Below are 18,363 nucleotides of genomic sequence, written 5' to 3' on the forward strand. Positions count from 1 at the left end.
CATTAACCACCTCAATAAAATGAGGCGAAAATTATACGATTTTCTCAGTAGATGCAGAAAAAGTATTTGACAGGATTCTAAATCCATTCACAATAAAAATTCTCAACAAAATGGTATTGGAGGAAACATACCTCCACATAATAAAGGCTATATAGGAAAAACCCACAGCTACCACCATACTCAATGGTGAAAAACCAAGAGCTTTCCCTCCAAGGTTAGGTCTAAGGTAAAGAACAAGACAAGGATGTCTACTCTCATCACTTTTATTGAACATACTGGAAGTCCTAGCCACAGCAATCAGACAAGGAATAGAAATAAGATGCATGTTTATTAGTAAACAAGTTAAACTGTCACTATTTGCAGACCACATTATACTTTACATAGAAAATCCTAAAGACCCCACAAAAAACTACTAGAAGTAATAAACCAGTAAGGTTACAGGATACAAAATTAATAAACAGAAATCTGTACAATTTCTATACACTAACAATGAAGTTGCAGAAAGAGAAATTTGAAAAACAACACCATTTACAATCACATCAAAAATAGTAAAATAGCTAGTGATAAACTTAACCAAAGAGGTAAAATACCTGAACTCCATCAAAAACTGTAAGACACTGATGAAAGACATTGAAAATAACACAGATGGAAAGATACTTAATAATCATGGATTGAAAGAACTAATAGTGTCAAAATGTCCATATTACGCAAAGCAATCTGCAGATTCAATGCAATCCTTATCAAAATACCAACAGCCTTTTTCACAAAACTAGAAAAAATAATACTAAAATTTGTATGTGGCCCCAAATAGCCAAAGCAATACTGAGAAAGAAAAGTAAAGCTGAAGGTTCCCCAGTTTCAGATTTCAAAATATACTACAAAGCTATAGTAATCAAAATAGAATGATACTGGTACAAAAATAAATGCATAGATCAATGGAACAGAATGGAGACCCCAGAAATAAACTCACATTTATATAGCCAATTAGTGTATGACAAGGGTTGCTAGAATATACAATGGGGGAAAGACAGTCTTTCCAATAAATTGTGTTGGAAAACTGGGCAGCTATATGAAAAGGAATGAAACTGGACTACTTTCTGACAACATTAAAAAACAAACAAACAAAACCTGAAACCTAAAAGTGGATTAATTACCTAAACATGAGATCTGAAATGAGAAAAATCCTAGAAGAGAACATAGGCTATAATATCTGTGACAATGACCATAGCAATGCTTTCTAGATATGTCTCCTAAGGCAAAGAAAAAAAAAAGCTATTGTTAAACTATTGATAAACTGTTGGGACTACATCAAAATAAAAAGCTTTTGCACAACAAAGGAAACTACAAAACTAAAAGACAGCCTATGGAATGGGAAAAGATATTTGCAAATGACATATCTAAGGAGTTAATATCCAAAATATATAAAGAACTTACACAACAGCAAAAAACCCCACAAATAATCTGGTTTAAAATGGTCAGAGCAGCTAAAGACATTTTTCTGAAGAAGACATGCAGAAGGCCAACAGAAACATGAAAAGATGCTCACCATTACTAATCATCAGGGAAATACAAATCAATATCACAATGAGATATCAATTCAAGCTATTAAAATGGCCAAAATCAAGAAGACAAGAAACAAGTGTTGATAAGGATCTGGTGAAAGAGAAACCCTCATTTATTGTTGGTGGGAATATGAATTGATACATCCTCTGTGGAAAAAAGTATGGAAGTTCCTCAAAAAATTAAAAATACAGATACCATTTGTTCCAATAATATTTACTCAAAGAAAATGAAAACACTAACTCAAAAAGATGCATGCACTTCTGTGTTTATTGCAGCATTATTTACAGTAGCCAAGGCATAGTAGCAAGCTAAGTTTCCATCAGTACATGAAGTGATACACACATGCACACACACACTTACACAGGAGTATAGCACAGCTATAAGAAAGGATAAGATTGTGCTATTTGAGACAACATGATGGACCTAGAGGATATTATGCTAAGTGAAATAAGTCAGACTGAGACAGGCAAATACCATATGACTCCACTCCAAATGGAATCTAAAAAATGTGAATAAACAAAAAGAGCCATCCCAGACATATTATTTCATCCATAAATATTTTAGTATGTGTATTTAAAATGCTAAGATTCTTAAATTTTATTTTATTATTTTTATTTCCTTAAGCAAGCTCTGCATCCAATGTGGGGCTTAAACTCATGATTCCAGCATGCTCTACTGATGGGGCCAGCCAGGCGCCCCTAAGCAGGAGAAGCCAGTTAGAAAGGATACATACACACGATTCTATTAATATGAAATGTCCTGAATAAATGAATGTATAAGAAAGTGATTGCCTGGAGCAATAGTATAGGTGTTTGGGTAGTGAACCCCAAAGAATGCAGGGTTTTTTCATGGAATGAGAGTTTCTGATGCTCCATATCCTCAACGGTCTTTAGTAATTGTCAGCGTTTTGAATTTTCACCATTCTAATAAATGTGTGCTGCTATATCACACACACTGTTTTAATTTGCAATTCCCTAATGACATAAGAGATAGAGCAACTTTTCATGTGCTGTTATCTCTGTATCTTCTTTGCTGAGATTCCTGTTTGGATCCTTTATTTGACAGAAAGAGATCAGAAGTAGGCAGAGAGGCAGTCAGAGAGAGGTGGAAGAGGCTTCCTGCTGAGCAGAGAACCTGATGTAGGGCTCTATCCCAGGACCCTGGGACCATGACCTGAGCTGAAGGCAGAGGCTTTAACCTACTGAGCCATCCAGGCACCCCAGCATGAGTAGGGGGAGAGGGAGAGGGAGTAGCAGATGCCCCACTGAGCAGAGAGCCTGATGCAGGACTTGATCCTAGGACCGTAGGATCATGACATGAGCCGCAGGCACGCCCTTCACAAAAAAATTCTTATGTAATACTTAGCATCATCTTTATGTTGATATCTCTGCAGTCATTTTGGTGGTCTGAAGCTCTTCTAGTGAATTCCTCAGGAAGGGCTCATAAGAGTACCAGTTTCTGAATTATTTTGTGGTCATAAGAGTTTATCTGTAGGTTTTATATCTAAAAGTTGGTTATTTGGATATAAAAATTATTGGCTTCTGTTCTACTTTCCTTTTTTTTTTTTACATATTTACTTATTTGTTTGAGAGAAGAGAGTATGAGTGGGTAGTGGGGCAGAGGGAGAGAATCTTAAGCAGCTTTCCTGCTGAGAACAGAGCCCAATGCAGGGGTCAATCTCATGACTCTGAGATCATGACCTGAGCTGAAATCAAGAGTTGGACCCTTAATTGACTAGCCATCCAGGTGCCCTGTGTTCTGTTTCCTTCTCTATATGTTACTTTGTTGTCTCTGACAAAAAATGTTGTTTCCAAAAAGTCTTTTGGAAATATGATTGTCTTTCCTTTCTGAATAACATGTGTTTTGCTATTCTTGTTGTTTTGGTGAAGATCCCCAAAGTGATTCTCTTTAAGACCAATGCTTTTTTTTTTTTTTTTAAGATTTTTTATTTATTTTTATTTATTTATTTGACAGAGATCACAAGTAGACAGAGAGGCAGACGGGGGGTGGGGGGCAGGCTCCGTGCCGAGCAGAGAGCCTGACACCCGATCCCAGGACCCCGAGATCATGACCCAAGCCAAAAGCAGAGGCCTAACCCACTGAGCCACCCAGGCACCCCCCAATGCTTTTATTAATATAGCTCCTGGTTGCTTTTATTTTTTTAATTATTCTTAATTTTTTTCCTTGGTATGAGCTGTCCCTTTTCAATATGTTGTTTCAAATTATTTTAGTTCACATGCTAGTCCCAAATTATAGCTAATGTTGAAAAATACTTCAGTTTTCTTCTTCAGTATCTCCAACTATACATATATTGAATTTTCTTTGCCTATCTTTTATATTTGTCACTTACTCCTGAATTACTTTTTATTTCTTTTATTCTTAAAAACCTGTATCTCTCAAAGCCTTATCTATTGTTTATTCATAATTGTGGTTTTTCTAATTTGGTTTATTTCTGAAATGACTTTTTCTTTTGTTTCTATATTTTTCCCAACGTAGAAGTCAGCTTACAAGTTTCAAACTCTGATTTATATTGTTCTTTCATAACGTCTGTCGTTCTCGGATTTACTTTTCCTCATTTTAAAATACCAGATGTATCAACCAGTGTTCTCACAAAGAAACAGAACCAATAGAACTTGTACATATGTATACTAAGATTTATTTTAGGAAATTGGCTCACGTGATTGTGGGAACAGAAGACTCTGAAATCTTAAGGTCAGGCCAGCAGGCTGGAAATTCAGGCAAGAGTTAATGCTGCAGTCTTGAAGCAGAATTTTTCTCTAGGAAACCTCAGTTTTTTTCTGAATGTCTCCAACTGATGGAAGAGGCCTCATCAACATTATCAAAGACATTCTCTTTTACTTAAAGTCAACTGATTGTAGATGTAAACCACATCTATAAAATATCCTCACTGCAAAACCTATGTTAAGTAGCTGGGTGCTATAATCTAACCAAGTTGATACGTAAGACTAACCCTCATATTAAGTTGTAGCTTTCACTTATTTATTGGGTATGTTCTTAGAGATGTTATTTTGCTTTGTATTTTCTTATAACAACTGTGTGAAAGTAGACTGTAACCCTTTTTCTCTTGCTTTTTTTTTTTTAACATGAAATTGATTTACCTGATCTTTAAGGTGGGGTGGGTCAAAATAACTTTTTTAACTTCATAGTTTTAGAGTTATCTCTTCTGTTGTTTTGTAAAGTGTCCAAAAATAAGGCTAATACTTTTGAGATCTCCAGATTCTGTTTCCTTCTCTCATTCATCAGTAGTTTTTCTTTCCTTTGTCTTTATTGTCCTTTTCCAGCTCAACTGGGATTCTTTTCCCTTCATTACACATCCTTGTCCTAGAAGCTATCTTTAGATCCTTGGTTTTGGTGTTCATAGATCCTAGCTTCTTCTGCCCCTTCAAATATTATCATGGACCTCTTGGACTTAGAAATTGAAAAGTACAACAACCCCTCTGGTTAGAGTTGCTATATTCCAGTTGTCCTGTCTTGGTTTCCAATGAATACCTATCACTGATTTCAGTGTTATTCTCTTCTGCGTGAAAGGTCCCCCAATAATGGGTCCATGATTAAAGGAGCGAGACTGATACAAAGCGAAGGTCAAGCAAAGCTTTATTTCACACCAAGCATCAAGAATCAAATCGAATGTTCTGGGCCATGCCTCTTACAGAGAGGGCGACCTCTCTCTGCTTCAAACTAGCTTTTAAGGGCAAAGGCCATGTGGTTGGACCTGGCCACGCTCAGGTGGCCAATGAAATTATAACACACAGAGAAAGCTGCACAGTCATGTTAGGTCACACATAAATGACCAATTGAATTACAATTTATCCTCGTAGATATTTGAGCCAGCCTATCACCTTGGTCAGAGTTGGCACCCAAAAGGTGCCCAAAGGGCAGGGCCCAGTAGGGAGACAGTATGCACCCCCCCACTGATGGATGTCTCCACCTGGCCTGACCCACCCTTGTATTTGGGCTTTCTTACCTGGGACTGGTTTCTGGGACTTGTTTTTAAGTAAGTCCCCTGGGGGAAGGGGGCGGAGGGACAGTTTAAGTTTTAGACAACAAAGTTACTGTTTAACTGGATGGAAGTGCTCTGGCTAAATAGGTCCTTACACTGAGGTCTACCATATTTGCTTTCTTTTGTTGCCTTATGCTGATACCATGTGAGTCTGGTTGTTTTAGCTAGCTTGTTCCAACCCACTTATACTTTGGGATTTTGAGGAATACTTTGTCACTAAGTTTTATTGTTGACATTATCCAGTGTTATTGTTTTTGTTTTTGTTTTTGTTTTTGGTACTATCCTAATTGTCTTCTCTGTGCCTACAAGGAAATTTGAGTAGATTGAAAAACTGAATCACCACTAACCCTTCCCAATTCATTTTCTTTTTTCTTTTTTTTTTTTTAAAGATTTTATTTATTTATTTGACATACAGAGATCACAAGTAGGCAGAGAGGCAGGCAGAGAGAGAGAGAGAGAGAGGGAAGCAGGCTTCCTGTGGAGCAGAGAGCCCGATGCGGGGCTCGATCCCAGGACCCTGAGATCATGACCCAAGCCGAAGGCAGCAGCCCAAACCACTGAGCTACCCAGGCACCCCCCAATTCATTTTCTTTTGCAAATGCCTCCTTTTGCATCTTTTCTTTTACTTTTTTGGTTTTCTCTGTTGTTATTTTATTAGCATCTTATACTGAGAACCAAGTTCATTCACTTTCAAACTACCTTATTACTTTTGTATATACTTAAGGCTATCAACTTCATTTTCGGGATTATTTATACTATATACCACAACTTTTGAGAACATTGAATACTTTTATTCTTTAGTTATAAATATTTTGTAATTTCCACTGTGATTTCTCCTTTACTTCATGAATCATTTGGAAGTAAAGTTTAGGTTTTGTTTTCTTTTTTTCCTTTAAGAATTACAAATATCTTAAGAATTTCTTCTGGCTAACTTTATGAGAAATTCTAATTTTATTTTATTAATATCAAAGACATAGTATGTGTGATGATAATTCTTTGAGATTCGCTAAGACTTCTGTAAATATGATCAATTTTGCTAAATGTTCTATGTGAGATTGGAAAGAATATATTTTAGTTTACATTGGTTAATTTTATAGGTTTATGTATAGGTTTATCTTTAGCTTGGAAAAGTGTGTCAAAAATCTACCACTGTATTTGTGGCTTTTAAATTTTTTCCTGGTACTTCTATCATGCTTTATATCAATGCTTTATATAATGTATAGGTTCAATGTAGTCCCTATCAAAATACCAACAGCATTTTTCACAAAACTGGAATAATTTGTATGAAGCCACAAAAGAACCCAAATAGCCAAAGCAATGTTGAGAAAGGACAAAGTTGGGAGAATCACAACCTCCAGTTTTGAGATAAACTACAAAGCTATAGTAATGAAAATAGTATGGTACTGGCACAAAAATATACACACAGATCAATGGAAGAGTAGAAAGTCCAGAAATAGGCCAATGAATATATTGTCAATTAGTCTATGACAAAGGATGCTAGAATATACAATGGGGAAAGAAAAAATACTTCAATTTCATTCTTTTACATGAAGCTGTCTCATTTTCCCAATACTTTTTAGTATTGGGAAAATGAGACAGCTTCATGTAAAAGAATGAAATTGAAGTACTGTCTTATACCATATACAAAAATAAACTCAAAATGGACTAAAGACCTAAACTTGAGACCTGAAACCATAATAATCCTAGATGAGAGCACAGGCAGTAATTTCTCTAACATCAGCCTTAACATTTTTCTAGATGTCTCCTATGCAAGGAAATCAAAAGCAAAAACAAACTATTGGAACAACATCAGGAAAAAAAACCTTCTTTCATAGCAAAGAAAACCACCAACTGAACAAAAAAAAACCTTACTGAATGGGATATGTTATTTGCAAGAGACGTATATGATGTAGGGTTAATATCTGAAATATATAAAGAACTTATACAACTCAACACTGAAAAATCCCCCAAATAATCCAGTTAAAAAATAGGCAAAGGACATACAGATGACCAACAGAGACATGAAAAAATGTTCAACATTACTAATCATCAGTGCAAATTGAAATCACAGTGAGACTATTACCACACACCTATCAGAAGGGCTAGAATCAAAACCATAATAAATAACAAGTGTTAGTGACGATGTGGAGAAAAAAGAAGTTTTGTGCACTGTTGGTGGGAATGCAAACTGATGCAGCCATTGTGGAGAAACAGTATGGAGGTAACTTTAAAAATTAAAAATAGAGGGGCACCTGGGAAGCTAAGTCAGTTAAGCACTCTGCTCTTGGTTTCAGCTCAGTTCATGATCTCAGGGTCACAGGATTGAGCCCCACACAGAGCTCCATGCTCAGCATGGAGTCTGCTTAAGATTCTCTTCCTCTGCCCCTCCCCCTTCTGAAGATATTTCTTACTCTCTCTCTTAAATAATTCTAAAAAATTTAAAAATAGAAATACCATATGACCCAGTAATTCCAGTACTGGGTATTTACCCAAAGAAAATGAAAACACTAATTCAAAAAGGCATGTGCACACCTACGTTTATTGCAACGTTATTGACAATAACTAGATACAGAAGCAACCTAAGTATCTATCAATAGATGAATGGATGAGGAAGATTTCTTATCAAAAGATGAATGGTTGGGGGGCCTGGGTGGCTCAGTGGGTTAAAGCCTCTGCCTTCAGCTCGGGTCATGATCCCAGGGTCCCGGCATCGAGCCCCGCGTCGAGCTCTTTGCTCAGTGGGGAGCCTGCTTCCTCCTCTCTCTCTGCCTGCCTCTCTGCCTACTTGTGATCTCTGCCTGTCAAATGAGTAAATAGAATCTTTAAAAAAGGGCGCCTGGGTGGCTCAGTGGGTTAAGCCGCTGCCTTTAGCTCAGGTCATGATCTCAGGGTCCTGGGATTGAGTCCCGCATTGGGCTCTCTGCTCAGCATGGAGCCTGCTTCCTCCTCTCTCTCTCTCTGCCTGCCTCTCTGCCTACTTGTGATCTCTCTCTGTCAAATAAATAAATAAATAATCTTTAAAAAAAAAAAGAATCTTTAAAAAAAAAAAGAAGATGAATGGTTAAGAAACACACACACACACACACACACACACCAGAATATTACACAGCCATACCAAAGGATAAGATCATGCCATTTGAAACAACATGGGAGACTGAGAGGGTATATTAAGTGAAATAAATCATGCTGAGAAAGATAAATACCATATGATTTCACTAATAAGTGGAATCTTAAAAAACAACAATGGCAACAACAAATGAATAAAGGGCAAAATCAGACCTATAAATACAGAGAACAAACTGATGGTCTCCAGAAGGAAGGGTGATGGGTTGGGCAAAATGGGTGAATGGGAGTGGGAGGTATAGGCTTCCAGTTATGAAATGAGTAAGTCAGGGGGAAAAAAGACACAGTCTAAGGAATGTAGTTGATGATACTGTAATAGCAAACTATCAGCACAGGTGGGGGCTACACTTGCAGTGAACGTGGCACAATGTAAAGATCTGCAGAATCACTCTGCCATACCTCCTGTGTCAAGTATACTCAAAAGAATTGTTTTGCTTTATATATTTCAGGGTTATGTTATATCTTCTGGTGATTTTTTTTCCTTTTTTCTTCTTATACATTGTCATTAATCCTATAATTTAAATTTATGACAGAGCTGGTCTTATAATCCCCATTTTACCGCTAAAAAAACTGAAGCAGTTTTTACAGATGTATATCTACATGAAATGACTACATGTGTTTGTGCACATAATTGTTGCAATAAATGTGAAGTTGGGTTCCAACCCTGGCTTAAGAAGAGGACCAGGGGAACCTGGGTGGCTCAGTCAGTTGTGTCTGACTCTTGATCTCAGCTCAGGGTTTTGAGTTCAGGCCCCATGCTGGACTCCACCCAGGGCCCGGAGACTCTTTTTAAAAAAAAAAAAGAGAGAGAGAGAACCAATGTTAAGACTAAGACTGATGATGTTAGAAATTGGATCAGTATCCTGATCCAAGAAAAGAAAGAAAGAACTTATAAATCAAAGAATGTGGAAACAGAAAAAAAGTAAGAAATAGAGAAGGTGTGACTGATGGGAGTTACCGTGGGTGAGTCAGTGATATGTGAAGAGTAGGACCTCAGAATTTACCATGACTTGTTTTTAATGGAAGGATCTTGTCTCACTCATTTTTCTTTATCCTCAGAATTTACTGGAGTGCCAGTCACCTGCTGGATACTTGATAGATTATTTCTGACATAAAATAAAAAAAGAATCATAGTTTTGGTTGGGGGGGAGACATCTGAAGCATCTTGGAAAAGTTAAGTTACTTTTCCTTTGTCACATTACTTTATAAAATTGTAAAGGAATCAAATTTTAGTTATTCTTTTTTTTTTTTTTTTAATAGTAAGGACCCAGGAAATTGAGCCCTCCATCAGAGCATTGAGATAAAAATTTTGGAGAAGACTTTTGTTTGAACTATTTTATCTTCTTTTTTAGATTAAGTTAGAGTATGAAGGAACATTATTTTCTGAGTGGAGTGTGCCAGCAACTTGTTCTGTAAAAAATAAAAGGTAAAATTTTTGCTGTGAATATCAACATAAAGCATGCATTTACACATAAAAACATATTCATATACTGTGGATGTTCAGATCCAAGGCTGTGATTGAACGTAAATTTCTTCCCATTACATAGATGTGAAAAGAAAGACAAAAATCTCTTTGAAAAGTAAAAGTAAAATATTGCTATATTTTTAATTTTTCTTGTTAACATACAACTGATGTTTTTAGACTTAAAAAGCAATACGGGAATTTTTACTAATCTTGTATGTATCTATGCTTATTTATCTCCCTGTTCTTTTTAAATACTAGCTCTCCCAAGACAGAACTGCGTTGTTCTTCTCCTGGTATTCAGACTATAAGACCACTTCTTATTGGCCCAGTAAGTTGGTTTTAAAGACAAGTTATTAAATCTTGCATAAGTGTCTCTGTTGCATTTTATTTTCCTTATTTTGAGCTTTCAACCTGTTTTAAATAGTAGAAGTGTTAAGTATAAATCAGAGGTATTTTTAAATTGTCAATATGACAATTTTCAGGTATATCTCATAGCAGATTGTAAGTTAAGAAATGATGGGTGCTTGTGTGGCTCTGTTGGTTAGCCATCTGCCTTTGGCTCAGGTCATGATCCCAGGGTCCTGGGATCAAGCCCCATATTGGAGGGGGGGTGTACCAGCTCAGTGGGGAGTCTGCTTCTCCCTCTCCCTTTCCCTCTGTGTGCTCTCTCAAATAAATAAATAAATATTTAAAAATTCAGTTATAAAATGATATGTGATTTTTATCTTAGCCTTTTCACCAAGTATGTTAAAGCCCCAGTTACCATCTTAATGATAATAGTACTCCCTACCTAGTGAGTCTTATGTTATATACTTTTATGACAATTCTCTGGATTAAAAGCCATCTTTGTCAAGTTTGTTTTTATGATAATTTCTTCAAGAAAGCATATGTGAATGCAAATACATGAGAGTGATGTTGAATCCTCTCTTGTTACAAAAAAAGAAAGAGTTAAGCATTAAAAACATTGGCTCTCTGCTAATTAGTAACAGATACTGGCCATGCACCTCATACGTGATGTTCCCACAAAAGTGTGTCCAAAGCCATTGCTGGAGAGACTCCATGTGACAAATCTTTTCTTTATTTTGGTGCTTGTGCCTTCTTTTTAATGAATAATCTTTATTTTCAGATAATAAGTAGAGTGCTATGGGAGAGGCCAGCTGAATATTAATTCATTTTTTCAAAACTTATAGATTGAAAAATAGTTGAATTTGGCTTTTGAGTTTATGAATATTCACCAGGTTCATGGGCAAAATTCCCAAACAAGTAAAGGCTTACTCCTTTCGCTCCGGTCGTATGTTGGAAGCCCAAATGTGAAATGTTATATAGAAATTTTGTCCAGACAAACATACATATATAAGAATATCTTTGCCATTTATGTATGGTCTCATCAGATCTTACAACCTTTAAGGATGTACATGTGACTTTTGAAATACTGTCAAAAGCACTCAGATACAACAATCAAAATTGTCTCCAGTATCCTTGGTGAGCAAAATCATCTCTGATTCAGAACCATTAAACAAGAAAATTAATTGAATTGTGTTTTCCGTGAGCAAGACTGTCTATGAAAACTCACTGTTTTCCTTTACGCACTCACAGAGAGCACTTCTGTTAGCAGATGTGGTGTGGGGGTTGGTTTCCAGGCGGACTGTTTCTGACACCAGCGGAATATCCTACGAGTCAGAGTTCTGGCATCTTCTGCATGGAGTAACTTCACATCCTACCAGTCAAGGGCTCAGTCCCGCAAGACTGTCCCACTTCACATGCCAATTGCAGGTTCCAGTTTGTCACCTGACTGACTGGCTATAAACCAAGGTTTCCACAACCTTGTCTTCAGGTTCAAAAATGTGCTAGAACAGCACACAGAGCTCAGGGAAACATTTACCAGTTATAATAATAAATAAATAATAAATACTATAAATATAAATACAATAAACCATTTACTGGTTATAATAATAAAAGATGATAAAGGATACAAATGAACAGCCAGAAAGGAGGTGCCTAAGGCAAGGTCTGGAAAGGCCCCGAGCACAGGAGTTTCTGGCCCGTGGAGTTGGGCTGCGTCAACCTGCCAGTGGACGCGTTTACCAACCTGGAAGCACTCTGATTTTTACAGGGGCTTCATCCCATAAGCATGATCAATGATTAACTCATTTTCTAGTTCCTCTCCCCTCTCCAGAGGGTGGGAGGTTGAGCTAAAAGTTCCAAGCTTCTAATGATGGTGTGGCCTTCAAAGGGACCAGTTCCCATCCAGGAGGCCACCCAGGATTGCCTCATTAGAACAAAAGAAAGCTCTATGTCAGACCCTCTGGTCATTTGGGAGATTATAAGAACTATAGGACTGAAGCATCAGGCACCAGAGTCAGAGACTGAATATTAGCAGGAACCGGGTAAAAAGACACATATATACATGTTTCATTATTTCACAAAGACAAATATAACAGAAACAATACGCTAAATTTGTCACTCCTGATAGTAAATTCTTAATTACAAAGAGTAGCTAAAGAATAGAACTAGTATTATATGAATATTCATTAGTTCCATTCTGAAGTTTGTTCATTTTACTTCCTCTGATCTTAGATATTTAATTTAGTTCCTCTGTGACTCCTATGCTTGTATCCAAATGTGTATTTATTTTAAAGTTACATTTATATATCTTAGTTTATTTTCCATTTTCTTTCAGGATACAGAAGAAGAACGCAATTTGTCTGTGGACAGTTCCCATATGTGTTTTCTGTGGTATCTTAAAGTTATGTAAGTAATGTAATGTAATATTGAATACAAAGCTTTTTAAGAGTATTTAGCTTCGAGTGTCTGGATGGCTTAGTCAGTTAAGCGTCTGCCTTCATCATGATCCTAGGGTCCTGGGATTGAGTACCAAGTTGGGCTCCCTGCTCAGTAGGGAGTCTGCTTCTCCCCCTGCCCCTCCCCCTGCTCGTGCTCGCTCGCTCTCTCTCAAATAAATAGAATATTTTTTTTAAAAAGAGTGCTTAGCTTTAACTTTGAATTAACCACAAACGGATTATTTGCATTATTATTTTCATATAAACTTTTCACTTACCAATCAAGATATCCTCAAATAAGATGCCAAACTACTGTTGGGGAATAAACATTAAAAGTAACAGTAGAAACCATTTGAACATTACAATTCTAATGTTCAGACTTTATGTAAATTATCTCTTTCAATTTTCATAACAAACACATGACTGTAAGTATTATTATTGTTATTTTATAAACAAGGAAAAGTGAGTTTGGATAGGTTAAATAATTTGTATAAAAATATACAGCTACTAAAAGATAGCACTGGGATTTGACTGGTTTTTAGGCTACTGGGCTCTTTGATTTTCATTATATACACACTGTTCCAAAAGGATGCTCTTTGTTTTGGATAGTTTCTCAAACCCATTTTAACATGAGAGTGAGTGAACATAACTAAAAAGGGAAAACTGGGGGCACCTGCATGGCTCAGTGGGTTAAGCCTCTGCCTTTGGCTCAGGTCCTGATTTCAGGGTCCTGGGATCCAGCCCCACATCAGGCTCTCTGCTCTGCAGGGAGCCTGCTTCCCATCTCTCTCTCTGCCTGCCTCTCTGCCTACTTGTGATGTCTCTCTCTCTCTGTCAAAAAAATTAAAAAAAAAAAAAAAAAAGGGAAAACTGGAACAAGGGAAGATAATTAACTGCATTACAAAATTGTTTGACACTTAAAAGCATCAGTGAATCCAAATATTTTTTACTGTCAAAGTCAAGGCAATATCCTGTATAGAACAATATCCTGTATAGAATACAAACAACTGTCTTACGCGTCCCGGCTCTCCAGAAGACTGTGATGTGTCTATTTCTTTTTGTCTACCCAACTTTCTTTCCTTTGGGAGAACTATCCCTCCCCTATCCTGTGATAAATTAATTTCATGTGATTTATATGGTACTAACTCCACACACTCACGTTTCCGGGGCCACAGTGATTTGGTGAGGATTGACACATGACCCAGGCAGAATCAGTCAAGATACTCGTATCTTCAAGAAAGCATAGTTGTTGTAGGGGCGCCTGGGTGGCTCAGTGGGTTAGCTGCTGCCTTCAGCTTGGGTCATGATCTCAGGGTCCTGGGATCGAGTCCTGCATCGGGCTCTCTGCTCAGCATGGAGCCTGCTTCCTCCTCCTCTCTCTCTCTCTCTGCCTGCCTCTCCATCTACTTGTGATTTCTCTCTGTCAAATAAATAAATAAAAATGTTTAAAAAAAATTAACAGAAATAAAGACAGCATCAGAGTTTTGGGGCGCTCATAGAGTGAAGACAAGGACATTAAAAAGAGATATACATAAGCCTTCATTCTGTGCAGTCATCATTATTTAAGATTCAGGGAGGGTTTTATGTTTGTGGGCATTAATTTTAAAAGTATTTATTACATTACCAGCTTTCTCCTATGGATTTTGAACCAACTGGAATATAGACAATGGAAAATGTGGAGATAAAAATTCCTGGTGCAGCTGAACTAGAGAATAGAACCTGCTTTTCTGGCCAAATGGGCTATTTTCTGCTTCCCCCAGGTAGGGACCATGGGACCATCAGAAAAGAGAATCTGCAAAAAAAAAAAAAAAAAAAAAAAAAAAGGCATTTATAGCCAGTTTCCCACATCTCCAGTCTCACACACACTGAGCCCCAAGAGCTGGTGAAAGAGATGAGCCTCCAGATTACCCTGATCTGGTTATGGATTGTGAAAGTAAAATCCAAACCCAAGAAGAGAGAACTCAGAGGGAGCTAAGTGTTTTCCTATTACATAGGTGGTAGAAATGTTCATAGTCTGTCCCCTGTAAAAATACCATTTAAAGAATAAAATGAAACTAGTACCCCAGTAGTCATCACACAAGTGAAGAAATAGAACATGATGGGAACCTTAAAATCTGTTACTTAGATATGCAGAGGGACACCTGGGTGGCTCAGTGGGTTAAAGCCTCTGCCTTTGGCTCAGGTCATGATCTCGGGGTCCTGGGATCGAGCCCCATTGGGATCTCTGCTCAGCAGGGAGCCTGCTTCCTCCTCTCTCTCTGTCTGCCTCTCTGATTAATTGTGATCTCTGCCTGTCAAATAAATAAAACCTTAAAAAAAGAAAGAAAGAAATGCAGAATCTGGGGCTTCATTCCCAAGCTCCTAAATCATTTTGTGCATTTTAACAAGATCCTATAGACATTGTTTGTACATTACTGCTTAGGACGTACCACTCTAATGCACATAAATCAAAGTTTCTCTAGGATATAGACCTACAGGTAGAACCGACTAAAAGTAGGATATGCATTCGCTCAGCTTTACTAGTTAGTGCCCAATTTCTTTTTGAAAAGATAGTTCTAATCTACGTAGCCTCCACCAGCTGTGGATAGAAGTTACCATTGGGCCATATCCTCACCAACTCTTAATATAATCTGATTTTTTAATTTGTCAGTCTGGTAGGTGTGAAATTATGCCATTGTGCTTTTTTGCATTTCCCTGATAACTATCGAGCATATTTTCAGTTATTCATGAGGAATTTTTTTTCCCTTTCTGTTAAATGAATATTTTTACCCATTTTTTATTTTTATGTTTCATAATAATTTATAAGATTTCATTGCATTTTAATTACTAGGACATTATCTATACATTTCAACATGTATCTTGAAAGAATTTTATCCTAGTTTATGCAACTTTTCACTTCTTATGACTCTACTGATAACTAATATCCTTCCTGTTGTAGAATTTATCAACTCTTAACCTTAATGTGTTTGTGAATTTTTAAATCAATTTAAGAAATCTTTTCCTCCAAGTTTGTAAAAATAGACTTCTACGTTGTTTTCTGAAAGTTCTTAATCCATCTGGAATTAGTTTTTGCATGTGCTTTGAAATAGGGATCCAATTTTATGGGTTTTTTTCATGAATAATTAATTTTACCAGACCCAGTTATTAAATAAGGTATTTACCAATAATACCTACCTTGTCATAAATCAGTTTTCCATGAATGCAGGTTTCTCCCCAGCTGGCTATGCTCCTTAAATCAATACTACATTATCTTTATTACTACGGTTTCATTTGCAAATCTCGATAAGAGGCAGTGCCAGTACCGGACTCTGAACCTAACTCTTGACCTTCTTCAGGCATCTCTTAGCTATGTACTGGGCCCATTTTAACTGCCTGTGATTTTTTAGAATTGGTTTGTCAAATTCCACAACAACTTTAGTAGGGATTTTTATAATTGGTCTAAATATTTTAATCAATTTGAAGAGTCTTTCAGCTCAAGAATAATATATAACTCCCATTTATTTAGGTCTTTTTACATGTCTGCCAATAAAATTTTATAGTTTTTCATGTAAGTGCCTGGACATCTTTGTTAGACTTATTCCAAGATGCTTTATAATTTTGTTGATATTATACTCAATTTTTTATTTTTTTATTTTTTTTTTAAGATTTTATTTATTTGTCAGAGAGAGAGTGAGTGAGCACAGGCAGACAGAGAGGCAGGCAGAGGCAGAGGGAGAAGCAGGCTCCCTGCTGAGCAAGGAGCCCGATGTGGGACTCGATCCCAGGACCTGAGCCAAAGGCAGCCACTTAACCAACTGAGCCACCCAGGCGTCCCTATACTCAATTTTTTAAAGTTGCATTTTCTAACCAGACCTTCCTGTTGTATAGAATATTAATTTTTATATTCCACAACCTAATTTTTACAAATCACATCACCTGCAGATAATGGTGGTTTTGTTTATCCCTTTCCAATAACTATGCTTTTTCTTTCTTTCTTCTTAAAAATATTCTATTTATTTATTTGACAGAGACACAGCAAGAGAGGGAACAAGGAGTGGGAGAGGGAGAAACAGGGTTCCCACTGAGCAGGGAGACTGATGCAGGGCTCAATTGTAGGACCTGGGATCAAGACCTGAGCTGAAGACTGATGCCTAACGACTGAGGCACCCAAGGTGCCCCTGATCTTTGTTATTTCTATTTTTCTGCTAACTTTGAGCTGTTTGTTCTAACAATTCTGACAGATGTGAGGCAATATCTCATTGTGGTTTTGATTTGCATATTCCTGATGATTAATGGTGTTGGACATCTTTTCATGTCTCTCTGTTGGCCATCCATACGTCTTCTTTGGAAATATATCTATTTGGGTCCTCTGCTCATTTTTTAATGGAATTATTTGGATTTTTATGGTGTTAGGTTATTTAATATTTTGGATATTACTGTTTGTATTGCTTTGTATATTTTAGTTATAACTGTTACTGGACATATCACTTGCAGATATCTTCTATTATTCAGTAGGCTGCCTTCTTATTTCGTTGATGGTTTCCTTTGCTGTGTCAAAGCTTTTTACTTTGATGTAATCTCAATAGTTTTATTTTTGCTTTTGTTTCCTCAACTAAGGAGATATATCTATGAAAATGTTTTACTGCTGATAAGAAAGAAATTACTACCTGTGTTTTCTTTTAGGAGTTTTATGGTTTCAAGTCTCACATTTAGGTCTTTAATCCATTTTGAGTTTATTTTTGTGTATGGTAAAACAAAGTGGTCCAGTTTCATTCCTTTACCTGTAGCTGTCCGGTTTTCCCAGCACTATTTGTTGAAGAGATTATCCTTTCTGCATTGTATATTTTAGCATCCTTTGTCAAAAATAATTGACCATAAAAGCATGGGTTTATTTCTAGGCTGTCTGTTCTGTTCTATTGCTCTGTGAGTCTGTTTTTGTGCCAGTACCGTACTGTATTGATTACTACAGCTTTGTAGTATATCTTGAAATCTAGAATTGTGATACCTCCAGCTTTGCTCTTCTATCTCAAGATTGCTTTGTATATTTGGAATCTTTTGTGGTTCCACACAAATTTTAGGATTGTTTGTTCTAGTTCTGTGGAAAACATTGTTGGTATTTTGATGGTGATTCCACTAAATCTGTAGATTGCTTTGGGTAGTGTAGACATTGTAACAATATTGGTTCTCCCAACCCATGAATATGGGCTACCTTTCCATGTATTTGTGTCCTTTTCAATCTCTTTCAATAGTGTTTTACAGTTTTCAGAGCATAGGTCTTTCCCCTCCTTGGTTAAGTTTATTCCTAGATATTTTATTATTTTTGGTTGTATTTATAAATGGGATTATTTTCTTAATTTTTCTTTCTGCTATCTCATGATTACTGTTTAGAAATGCAACAGATTTCTGTATATTAATTTTGTATCCTGAAACAT

The 18,363-nt window shown here is 36.6% G+C and overlaps 1 protein-coding gene across 1 annotated transcript in view; it reads left to right on the plus strand.

Annotated features, from left to right (window-relative positions):
* The window catches only part of CATSPERE (catsper channel auxiliary subunit epsilon), a 146,329-nt gene that overhangs the window by 7,095 nt on the left and 120,871 nt on the right, over positions 1-18,363 (plus strand). Inside the window, exons 3-5 of the mRNA XM_059414005.1 lie at positions 10,060-10,133; positions 10,431-10,500; positions 12,853-12,923. Of these exons, the coding sequence (XP_059269988.1) occupies positions 10,060-10,133; positions 10,431-10,500; positions 12,853-12,923 (215 nt within the window). The remainder of the gene's footprint in view (positions 1-10,059; positions 10,134-10,430; positions 10,501-12,852; positions 12,924-18,363) is intronic.

Source organism: Mustela nigripes, chromosome 10 (genome assembly GCF_022355385.1).
Source record: "Mustela nigripes isolate SB6536 chromosome 10, MUSNIG.SB6536, whole genome shotgun sequence".
Taxonomy (NCBI): domain Eukaryota; kingdom Metazoa; phylum Chordata; class Mammalia; order Carnivora; family Mustelidae; genus Mustela; species Mustela nigripes.